Here is a 12,050-nt window from a genome sequence, read left to right as displayed (position 1 = left end):
AATAGGGTAGGGTCTTGCGCAGGCGAGTTTGGGGGCCTCTGCGGCACAGCCACGCCAAGATCCCGTCCGGGTGGGGGCGGGGCCTCTGCGGGACGGGGCGGGGCCTCGGTGCAAGCGCTGAGACAAGGCCTCTGCGGCGAGAGGGCAGGGGCGGGGCCTCGCGCAGGGTGTGCCTGTGCCAATAAAGGCAGGGAATGGTGGGGCGGTGCCTCTGCGCGGAGCCAGCAGTATCTCCGCCTCCATCTGTCTCACTCTAAGGCGGTGTTGGGGGCCCCCTAGTGCTGATCCTGATCTGCTCAAGGCTCCCAGGCGGCATCCCAGACCTTTGCGGGCCCTCGCCCACCTCAAACTTTCGGCCTCAAACATTCCGGCGCCTTCGTCGGGGTGGGAGGGTGGAGCACTGGAGGCCAGGGCTCTGCTGGCTCCAGGAGCAGTTGCTCATTTCCCCTCCCCTTAGACAGGTTTTTCTGCGTTGGGCAGGTATGCGCGGGGCTTTGTGCGTGTCCACGTTCTGGAGTGGGAGAGGTCTTTCAGCGCTCGAATGGGAGCGCGCTGGTCTGCACGTGTTGGCCAGCGTGCGTGCACGCGTGTTTGCACGCTTGCGCGGCCAGAGTGCGCACACTCGGGTTCGCGCACTTGGACCCACGGACAGGCACGCGGGGTCCGCACGTGAGTGGGTATCGGCGCGCCTGCGCTGCCTGTGCAGCCAGATGTGAGCCCTTCCGCCCCAACACTGCGGTGGCATGGGGCTTCCCTAGATCCTGCACTCCCAGCTGGCACTTTAGGGACTAGCAGGCGGCGCCCGAGGCCACCTTCCCGCCTCCCAGCCAACTGCGTGTCCCAGCCCCGGGGGCACCCTCCCCGACCTGCCATCCGGGGGACAGAGTAGGAGATGGAGACACGAAGCCAGAGGTGGCCAGTCTTGTACCTTGGCTGTGTGTGCCAGACCCCGAAGAGCGCAGAGGGGCAGACTGGGACCTGGAACACCCGCTGCCATGTGCCGCCCCCACCCGGCGCCCAGCCCAGCCCTGCCCGTGCGGCGCCGGCTACAGACAGATTAGCTTTATTCATGGACTCGTGGGGGGCGGCCGGGCCCACCCGCCCGGGACACGCTCACACGGGGGGATGGGGACTCTCCATGCCACAATCACAACACACGACGCCCGCGTTCGGACCGGGCCGGCTGGGGGCGGTGGGAGGGGGGACATGGCACAGCCTGGCTCCTGGTTTTGGTTAAAAAAAAATGTTCTCGGGGTTAATGGGAGTGGGGCGGGGTGCTCTGAGGCTGCCCGGGGGCCCCTTGGAGAGCCACTGTCGGGGATTGGGGAGGAGCCGTCGCTTCGGATCTTCGTTTAAAAACACATAGAACATGCTACATCCGCGCAGACGCTGGACGGGAGGAGGCAACACTGGAGGGGCGAGGCTCCCAGCCGCTGCCGCAGCCCGGGCCCTGTCCACGCCCCAGGGTTGGACGTGGGCGGGTAGGACAGACAGATGGACAGACACTAACACAGGCTCGGAGGAGGTTGCCTCAGAGCGGAAGGAAGATCTCGTGACTGGGGAGAAGGAGTCAAAGGACAGCCCTGGCTCTAGGGGGTGGGGCAGGGACAGGGACAGAATTGTGCTGCTGGTGGGGGCTGTCCTGGGCCCCTACGCCTCTGGCTCATACTCCTGATATTCCTCCTGCATCACAGGGATGGGGGTGAAGTAGAGAAGAGCAAAAGGGAGGAGGAGTTGGAGACCAAATGGCCAAGCCCTGGCCCAATAACCCTCTCCCTCAAGGAGCAATAGTACCTTCCCCTTTTCCTGGGCAGGGGAGGAGCCTGGAAGTTGGGGACAGCAGAGAATTCCTGGGCAGGGGTTCCTGGGGCCCAGCGCTAGACCCTAACTGCCCTCTCCTCCCTGCTCCCACCTCCTGGGGCCTGGGTTCTAGAAGAAGGGTGTCGAGCTCCCTGGCCCAACCATCTCATGCCAGGGATGTCCCACCCCAGCTAGAGACGGCAGCAATCATCCTGGATTCCCAAAGTCCCACCCAGCCCTGCTGCCCCCTCACCTGGGGTGGATCCTCATAACTCTCCCCTTCTGGCTCCATCAGGGGCTCAATCAGCGGTTCCTCAGCAGCTTCCTGGGCCACTTCCTCTGGCTGTGGGCAGAGAAGGGCAGGGCTGGTGAGGACAGCCAGGATGCCCCCCAAATTCCCACACTGGTAAGCTTTGGGCTGGTCGGAGTGGGGAAAGCTAGGGTGGGTTGGCAGAGCAAGGATAATTTCTAATTCAGTTGTTTATTTGGAATGCCTTGGAAGTGGGAGGGAGATGAAGGGGGAAATTCCCCTGAATCACAGTTGAAGTGACAGTGTGGAGTGGGAGCTGGCTCTCCACAGTGCTCCCCCCATGCATGGCGGCCTCTGCACTTCCATCATTTGGATACTCAGTCACCAGCTTATGCCTCATCCTTTGTGTCAGACTCTGTGCTGGGCATCGGGACCCCAGAGATAACCCTGGGGGTTCCTCTGGGCTGAAGGGAGCTGGAGGCTCAGGGACAGGGCTGGGCAGGGGCTCTGAGCCATTCCCCGCTACCTTCCAGTCATCCCTCCCCCAGGCCCTGTGTGGCCTCATTTCTTCAGCTGTTGCTATTTTAAGATAAGCTGGAAGCCACAGCTCGTGGTGTTGCTTGGATGTGTGAGCTAAGACTCTCCCCTCCCCACTGCGTCTGCTGCCCAGACAGGCGCAGACCAGCGGGCATGCATGTGGGTGGGCTGCCAGACACATGGCCAGACACCTGCAGGTGACCACATGTATGTGAACAAACACGGGACTGAGCTGGCTGCACACACAAGCACACGCGATAGCCTGGGATCCATGTACAACCTGTGCAGGGCCTCTTGTGGGCTGGCACACACCTGGGATCCAGGAGCAATGGTGTCGAGGAAAGCCTGCCCTGACCATATCTGCACCCTGGGTGTCCCAGTCCCATCCAGGCAGCGTCAGCTCCTTCACATTACCTGTCTAGGTGGGCCCTGTGGGCATGTGAGTTTCCAGCTCCTGACCTGGCTCATTTCCCCACTGCACAGATGGGTATGCCAAGGCCTAGGAGGTGGGGAAACGTTATTTTTGCCCCCAAGTCACCCAGCTATGACCAGAACCCAGGGATGGAATGTAGTGTTTAAAATGCCAGCTTGATAGCTGGGCACTGTGGCGCATGCCTGCAGTCCTAGCTACTTGGGAAGCTGAGGCAGGAGAATAGCTTGAACCCGGGAGGCGGAGGTTGTAGTGAGCCAAGATCGCACACTCCAGCCTAGGTAACAGAGTGAGAATCCATCTCAAAAAAGCCAGCTTGAGCACATTGTTTGGAAACAACCCAAAGGTCCAACATGAGAAGAACGGATGTGTGCCGTGTGAGCTAATGACACAATGGAATACTACACAACAAGAATGAAGAGCAACAATGCATACAAGAGCAGGGCTGAGTCTCACAAACTTCCTGATGAATGGAGGAAGCCAGATACAGAATAGAAGAGCATGGACTTCATGATAACATTTTTTTGTTTGTTTGTTTTTGAGACAGAGTCTTGCTCTGCGGCCCAGGCTGGTGTGCAGTGGTGCGATCTCTGCTCACCGCAACCTCCGCCTCCTGGGTTCAAGAGATTCTCCTGCCTCAGCCTCCCAAGTTGCTGGGATTACAGGCATGTGCCACCGTGTCCGGCTAATTTTTGTATTTTTAGTAGAGATGGGGTTTTGCCATGTTGGCCAGGCTGTTCTCAAACTCGTGACCTCAGGTGATCTTCCCACCTCGGCCTCCCAAAGTGCTGGGATTACAGGCATAAGCCACTGCGCCCAGCCTCATGATAACATTTACAATAAGTCAAAAAACACCCAACTAATTTTGTGCTGACGGAAGCCAGGAAGCAAGGCCAGGAACAGTGGCTCATGCCTGTTACCACTCCCAGCATTTTGGGAGGCCGAGGTGGGCAGATCACTTGAGGTCAGGAGTTTGAGACTAGCCTGGCCAACATGGTGAAACCCCGTCTCTACTGAAAATACAAAAATTAGCCAGGCATGGTGGTGCACGCCCGTAGTCTCAGTTACTCAGGAGGCTGAGTCAGGAGCATCGCTTGAACCCAGGAGGTAGAGGTTTCAGTGAGCTGAGATTGTGCCACTGCACTCCAGCCTGGGCAACAGAGTGAGACTCCATCTAAAAAAAAAGTCAGAAAGCAGTTCCCCTTGGAGGGGGATAGGCAGGGCCAGGACTAATGGGAGGCGGGTGAGGCTCCTGGAGTGCAGACGTCAGGGAGGCCTGGCCTCCCTCTCCTGGCCGTGCAAGTGAGACTCCATGAGCGAGTGCCCCAGATACCTCTTTTGTCTCCCCCTAGTCCTGGCCCTGGGGATAGGAACTGGAAAGGGTCACAGGGTGGGGTCCTGGGGGATAATGTTCTGTCTCGAGCTGGCTGCTGGTTACAAGGAGAGTTCCCCTTGTGAACATTTCATGGAGCTGCCAGTTTTCCGCATGTACATTGTACTTCAATAAAAAGTTCACTTAAAATAAAATCCCATAGCCTATAATCCCAGATACTTGGAGGGCTGAGGCAGGAGGATTGCTTGAGCCCAGGAGTTCAAGATTAGCCTGGGCAACATAGCAGGACCCCATCTCAGAAAACAAACAAACAACCCCAGCCTGGCCACTTGGTAGCTACCTGGCATCAGGCAAGTGATTTTGCTTCTAATCTCAGCAGCCTTGCATGGGAAACGAGGCTGGTGAGGATTCCATGATGATGGATGGAAAGCAAGCTTGAAGCAGAGAGTCTCAGAAATGCAGACCCAGGGTGTGCATGAGTCCCCCCATGCTGCTGGTGGCCCAAGGGGCTGTTGTCTGGGTTATAACTCTGCGATCTTGGGCTCCCTTGGGAGGGTAGCCTTGAGGCGTCAACAAGCACCAGTAGGAGAAAGGTGACCAGACAGAAATGATTCTGTTCAACTACCCACATCACAAACAGCCTTGGGGCTGACAGAGAGGCTGAACCTGCCTCTCTTTTGCACCCCAGCTCACAGCACTAGGACTGGCCCTGTGCCATCACCAAGCAACTCCAGTGACATGGCCTGAGCTTATCCTCCTGACCATCTTATGAGGGAGGCAGGCAGGAACTGGGGTCTTGGGCAAGTGACTTCACTTCTCTAAACCTCAGTCTCTTCATCTGTAAAATGGGCTGGTTATGGTGCCATATAGGTACATTGTGAAGAGTCAATGAGTTAGTTCATGTAAAACATCTAGGACAGTACCTGTTCATGAAAGAGATCAATGAATGGGAGTGATTATTGGTAACATGATTATAAGAAATGGGAAGTCATGGCCGGGCGCAGTGGCTCATGCCTGTAATCCCAGCACTTTGGGAGGCCGAGGCAGGTGGATCACCTGAGGTCAGGAGTTCGAGACCAGCCTGGCCAACATGGTGAAACCCCGTCTCTACTAAAAACACAAAAAATTAGCCGGGCTAATTACGGGTAGCGGGTGCCCGTAATCCCAGCAACTTGGGAAGCTAAGGCAGGAGAATCTCTAGAATCCAGGAGGCGGAGGTCGTGCCATTGCACTCCAGCCTGGGCAACAAGAGCAAAATTCCATCTCAAAAATAAATAAATAAATAAAAATAAGAGACAGGGCTTGAACTAGAACTTCTGAGTCAAGACCCTGACTTCCAACAGTGGAAGGAACCACCTATGCAAAACGGCAGGAGTGGAGGGCAGCATGGGGTCTCCCACAGCCTGGTGGGTGCACTCACGCTGAACGTACACTGGTCACCCAAACCAAACGCTGCAGAAGGAGCCCCCATCCCCATGGAGGCAGGGTCTGCACATGTCCATGGACAGGCACAGAGCATCCACAGCTAATGCCTGCACACACATGTCATGGGGTCCACTTCCGGGCACACCTGTGCTCACAGGATCCCCTGCAGGCAGACACAGACTGCTTGCGTGATCACGTGGCCACAATCTCTTGTGGGGCACTCACATTATGCAAACCCAGCTCTTTATATCCATGGTTCTCATAATATGTTCCCTGGAATTGCAGCATCAACATCACCTGTTACATCACCAGTAACATCACCTGGGTACTTGTTAGAAATGTAGATCCTCCAGCCCCACCTCAGACCTACTAAATCAGAAATTTTAAGGATGGGGCCAATGATCTGTATTTTAACCCAGCCTCTTGGTGATTGATACACACTCAAGCTTTGAGAATATCTAATCTATATTATCTCTAATCTGCATAAGAGTCCTATTGTGTTTACTCACATTTTACAAGCGAACTATCAGGTTCAGAGACATGGTGGGACCTGCCCAGGGTCACGCAGCCGGGAAGTAGTGGAGTTAGGATTCAAATCCAGCTGAGGTTAGGGGTCGGTGGGTTCAGAGCTCACAACTCTTAATCCCCTTTTATCAGGGGGTCCTAGTAGGGGGATCTGTCTCCATGCACACATGAGTGGCCCCCAGGAAACACAACTGCACAGATCACATCCACCCCAGCACAGCTCCCACCTGCTCCAACCTGCCTCAGGGCCTTGGTACTTGCTGTTCCTATGGCCTGAAATTCGCTTGCCACACATCTCAAGGCTGCCTCTTTTATTCCTTGGGTGTCAGCTCAAATGGTTCCTCCTCAGAGAAGCCTTCCCAGCTAAAATAGCCCTCTCACCCCTTGCCTGTCTGTCCCATCGCCCTCTCTGTCTTTTCTCTGTAGCACTTATCCCCGCGGAAAGCAGCCTGCCTGCTGGCTTGCGTTTTACTATCTTCTCCCACTACAATGTCAGCTGCAGGAACGTAGGAACCTATTCACTGCGACAGCCTCTACAACAATTCCTCTCTGGCATGGATATTTGTTGAATGAAAAGAAATGAATGAACAATCATTGACACATGCAGACGTGGCCAGTAGTCATCTGGGTCACGCTGGCAAGCAGGATACACGCAGACAGCCAGGTCTGGGGGTCCCCATCACTGGGAGCATCACACATCACACCCATGCATGCCTTTATTCAGATGCATTCTGAGCTGAGTCTAGCACGGCCCTGCAGGATGGGAGGCAAAGTAGCTTGTGTTCCATGCTGGTGGCAGGATTGTAGGGGTGGGGATGGTGACAGGTTTATTTGTGTGCTGGTGTGTGTGTGTGTGCGCGCGCATGTATGGGTCAGGAGGATCGCTTACCTTCAGATCAGTGGGGAATTCCTCCCTCTTCACCAGGCCTGTGGCTGCTGCGATGTTCCCTGCCCCAGAGAACACAGCTCCTCCCAGATGTGAGGCCTGTTCCTTGGTTTTTTCAGCCACTGGAGCAGGGAGGGGTTGAGGAAGGGGTTTGGGAGCAAGTGGGAACCATCGATGCCCCACCTTGTATCCCGGGACCTGCCCTTCCCACAGTGCATTCCCGCAGAAGCCTTGGGGGTCTCCCCCACCCCTGCCCTCTTTCCCGGCCAGATCACCGGCCTAAGTGAGAGAAGGGGCTGGTGCCAGGGCTGGGCTGGTACCTGAAGCCACACCTTGTACCACACCTTCTCGGGTCTTGCTTCCTGCCGGGAGAAAAAGCGGCACATTTAAGGGCTCTGTGCTGAGGGAACAGAAACTCCAGCACAGCATGGTGATGACAAAGTGGGCATCCTGTCACTGCCTCCTTGGGTCCCCACATCCTACAACCTGCACCCCCATGTTAACCCCCCTCTTATCACTGCACTGGGCCCCCACACCTCTGTCTGCAGGAGTTGCAGTTCTCTCTTGCCTGAGGCGATACCCCACCCCTCTAGTGGATGTTGGCTGAGGGCCGGTGCTGTGTAAGGTCCTCTGCCTGCCCCGTTGCACTTCACTTTTCCCCAGCCCTGGGAGGCGGGTGCTGTTATTGTCCCCGTTTCACAGATGGAAGCTCAGTGTGGGTTCCGCCACTAGGAAGTGGCTGAACTGATATTCAAATTCCGGCCTTTCTGACCCTAAAACTTCAGCTACCAACCACTCTAACAGCATGTAGCCCAGGATGGGAGGCAGGTGGGGGGTGGGAGTAGGGGTGAAGCTGGGAGGCGACAAAGCTATATATTTTGAAAGGTTCCCCTCGTGCCCAGTGCACCACTGCCCACAGCCCACTGCCCCATTCCATTTCCTTTAAAGATTCTCTCCTCCTAACCTAAGAAGGGTGCAAACCCCTTCTTCTGGCCAAAGTAGGGGGTGTCAGGCTCAGGGTGGGTCTAAAGGTGATGTGTAGATTGTGACTGGTACCCATGGCATTGGCTGGGACTTCCTAGGAGGGTAGCAACTTGGTCACATCAAAATGGCTGGGGGCTGCTGGGAAGGCCAGAGGGCCTGACCTGGGCTGGAGGATGAGAGCCAGAAACGGGGCGGGGAGTATCCTGTCTGACAATGTGGCAACACAGAAAACAGTGATGGAGCCAGAACTGGGTGTCTAGGCAGGCTGAGCCTGGCAGGGGGTTGGGGTGAGAGGCTGGCGTGGGAAGACAGGGTTCTCAGGGCGACGGCCAACCAGCACCCAGAAACAGGAGGGGCAGGCTGCATGCTCCCCTTTCACTCCTCCCACAAAACATCAGTTTCCACCTACTCTGTGCCAGGCCCTGGACCAATCTCTCACTGTCTGAAGTGGGTAAGAGAAGAACAGATTCAGTTCTTGGACCTCAAGGAACTGAGGGGAGGTCTTCCAGCCTCCAAGGACTGTGTGAGGAGGGAAGGGACACTGCCTGGGCCTTGAGAAATGGGGAACAGATGGACATCAGAAAGGAAATTGCAGAGGGTATCCCAGGCCCAGGGACCCACTTAGACAAGGCAGAGCAATGTGCTTTCAGGACAGTCCATGTGCCAGGAGCCATGGGTGTGGTGGGAAACGTAAACTGAGGCAGGACCGTGAAGGGCACTGAATGCCAGGGTACAGGGAGCCAAGGCTTTAACTTGTAGGAACTGGGGTCCATCAGGGGCTCCCAGGCAGAGGGAGGAACAGGAAGTGCCAATCTAAGGGGAAGAGCAGTATGGCTTGGAGGGGCTGAGTCTATATTATCAGAGAGACAATGTCAGGGAGCCAGAGGCCAGCAGGAATGAAAGACCTTGGGGAGGAGGCAGGAGAGAGGCCAGAGCTGGTATCAAGCAGACATGCAATTTAGCCTTCTCCTGGTCTCCATTGCCACCGCCTTCGTCCCTGCCACCCTCATCCTGTGGCTTTACCATCTCCCATCAGACCTCTCTGCAGTTGTTCTGTCCCCGGAGGCCCAAGTGACCTTTCTAAACTAATCACATCATGGCAGTCCCTTGCTTACAATCTCTCATGGCCATGATAACAATGTTTTGCCCTGGCCTGCAAAGGGCCCTCGTGAACTGTCTCCTGCCCATCACTCTGACCTCACCTCCTACCACTGCTTCCTGCCTTGCCCCCAGCTCACCCCAGGGCCTTTACACCTGGCTTTTCTGCAGCCCTGCCCCCTCTTACTACTCAGGGATGAGGCATTCTCTTCAGGGAGCCACTGGATGTCAACTTGCACTACTGAAATGCTCTGTATCACCATCAGGAGAGCAGGAACCCTTCTTTCCTGTTCATTGTGAAACCCCAGCATTCGCAGGAGGCCTGGCACATAATAAGTGGACACAAAATATTTTTCAAATGGCCACAATCCAAATACGCTACGACCCTGGGCAAGTTATCCAACCCTGGCCTTTCTCCTGATACCAGCCGGTGGTTGCAAGGAAAGCGGATGGGGAGGAGAGATGGCAATGGTAAGACCACAGGAGTGGTGATGCAGGCGGACCTGGAACGCAACTCAACTTGGCCTTGGAGATGCTGGAGGGAGGTGCCACAAGGGGAGGGATGGGGCTTCCGACTCTATAAAGCTCGGTTCAAACCCCAGTTTCAGCATTTACCAGCTGGATGACCTTGGGCAAGGTACTTAGACCTCTGGGAAGCCCAGTTTCTCTTATCTGTAGAATGGGCTGGAGCATTAAATGAGGAAATGGATGTTATGACATTTTACCCAGTACTTGGCATACAGCAAGTGTTCAACACCAGGTAACTAGTAATAATGATAATAAGGATAAGAAAAAGGAGGTTCTCTGTTTTCATCACTGCACTGGTCCCTGGCCTTTCAGCTGGAGCTCCCCCTCATCAGCCGGCCCTGTGTCCCCATTTCCGGATACAGACCCAGGCTTCTATGGGCTGGCTATGTCCCCCGTGACCCCTGCTGACCCCGCCCCATCTGCTGACTCATATTCTCCTGCCCAGAACCCCCCTTCCCGGGACCCGGCCCCAGCTCTACACTCTTGGGGGATCCCCAGCTCTGCAGCCCCAGAAACCCCGCCCCTCGCCCACCGACGTAGAGGACGCCCTCCTTGGTCTTCTCCGCCGCCTCGGTGACCCCCTGCTTGGTTTTCTCCGCGGCTGCCACAACGCCCTCCTTGGCCATGGACAGGCCCTTCATGAACACGTCCATCCTGGCGACCTGGGGAGGGCGATACACGGGCACCGGTGCTCTGGCCCCGCACCCTTCCGAGGGTCGTGGGTCCCCTCCTCCTCCCGAGACCGCAGCGCCCTTCTGGACCCTGAGCCCCCTCCCGCTTTCCCCCATCCCACCCCACTCCCCAGTGCGAAGCCTCAGGGCCGCGGAGAGTCCTAGCGTCCTTGAAACCCGGGGATGCGGGAGGGGCCACCGCCTCTGTTATCCGGGCCCTGCAACCTGCAGCCCCGTGGAACCGGAGTGCTGGTTCGGCGCGAAGATCCAGGACCCGCCTGTACACGCACGGCAGAGTCACACGGTCATGCACACAAACATACACCATGGACAAGCTCACGTGCACACACAGGACACGCAGACGCTCCAACGCGCGCGAACACCCCGACCCACACGGGCGCGGACACACGTCCCCACAGCCTCCCGGGCAGCTGCAAACACCGGAGCATACTCACATACTCCGGGGTGCACACTGACGTGCATCCCCCGGATCCCCCTCCATTTTCCATCCCCTTCCCCAGCTCCCTCCTGCCGCCTCAGTCCCCTCTCCACCTTCATCCCGTTCCCCATCCCGGGCGCGCGGCCGCCTCACCTGGATGCGGGGCCGGGGCTGGGGATGGAGCGGTGGCTGCGGCGGGCGGACGCGGGGGCTCCGCTAGGCCGGGCCGGGGTGGACTAGGGGCCGGAGCGGGGATAGGGCCGGGGTCAGCCGCCTGGGTCGCGGGTCCTGAGCAGGAGCGCAGCAGTGCCCGGGTCTCGGGTGCGTCGCCAGCCACCGCTAGATCCTCCCGCCCTACGAGCTCGCGCGCTCAGGCTCCGGCTCTGGCGCTGCGGCAGCTCTGAGCTCAGCACCCCGCTGGCGGCCGCGCCGCCCCCTCGGCCTGACTGACAGGGGGCGGGGAGGGTGACTGCGCGTAGCCGATGAGCCTCCGGGGGCGGGCCTGGGACGCGCCCCTCGGGGCCCCGGGCGTGAGGCTCTCGTAGTCTGTTGGGAGGCGGAGGAGGGGGACAATGCGGCGTGCGAAGAGTGGGGAAGAAATCACACGACTGGATTTGGAGTTCTGCTGGGCTCGAATCTCAGCTGTGCTTTTTATTAACCGTGGGACCTTGAGCTACTTGGCTCTCCTTTCTGAATGACAGTTTCCTCCTCTGTAAAACAGGAGTGGTTAATTCAACGAATGTTTACTGAGCGCTTAGACAAGTGGTGCAGGTTCAAGGCTGGAGGCAGTGGAAAAGGAAAACAAGGTTCCTGGTCTGGGGAAGCTTACCATGGGGGTGTTTGTACGTGTGTGTTCGTGTGCTCAGCGGAGGAAGACAGGACAGAAAATAAACGGATCAACATCGAAAGCAACAAAGTCATTACAGCTTGTAAGTTGTGAAGGTAACGGTGATGTAACACGGGGACTAGAGGAGGGGTGCTTGAGACAGGGTGGTCAGGGAAAGCCTCCACCAGCAGGTGAATTGTAGAGACTCCAGAGAGGCACCATGGGTGAGGACAAGATCCATAGAAAGTGCAAATGCAAAGGCCCCAAAGCAGTACTGTGCTGACAAAAGACAGCGCAGCTGTAGAGCCAGGATGGAGG

At 57.0% G+C, this 12,050-nt stretch overlaps 1 protein-coding gene across 9 annotated transcripts; it reads right to left on the bottom strand.

Moving 5' to 3' along the window:
* Positions 1-926: 926 nt before the first annotated feature.
* On the bottom strand, positions 927-11,334 carry SNCB (synuclein beta). Of its 9 annotated transcripts, XM_023185148.2 has the most exons (7): positions 11,060-11,308; positions 10,590-10,745; positions 10,329-10,458; positions 7,507-7,548; positions 7,190-7,308; positions 2,054-2,143; positions 1,048-1,683 (listed from the first exon to the last, which is right to left on the bottom strand). In XM_023185148.2, the coding sequence occupies exons 3-7, from the start codon at positions 10,447-10,449 to the stop codon at positions 1,651-1,653; spliced, it is 405 nt and encodes a 134-aa protein (XP_023040916.1). In that variant the 5' UTR covers positions 10,450-10,458; positions 10,590-10,745; positions 11,060-11,308; the 3' UTR covers positions 1,048-1,650. The 9 variants fall into 9 exon arrangements, with proteins under 9 accessions (XP_023040918.1, XP_023040915.1, XP_023040912.1 ...); XM_023185150.1 differs by lacking the exon at positions 7,507-7,548 and having other exon boundaries at positions 927-1,683; positions 11,060-11,334; XM_023185147.1 differs by lacking the exon at positions 10,590-10,745 and having other exon boundaries at positions 927-1,683; positions 11,060-11,334.
* Positions 11,335-12,050: the final 716 nt, after the last annotated feature.

The sequence above is a fragment of the Piliocolobus tephrosceles genome, chromosome 4 (assembly GCF_002776525.5).
Source record: "Piliocolobus tephrosceles isolate RC106 chromosome 4, ASM277652v3, whole genome shotgun sequence".
NCBI classification, from domain to species: Eukaryota; Metazoa; Chordata; class Mammalia; order Primates; family Cercopithecidae; genus Piliocolobus; species Piliocolobus tephrosceles.
This window is presented reverse-complemented; position numbering and strand designations above follow the sequence as displayed.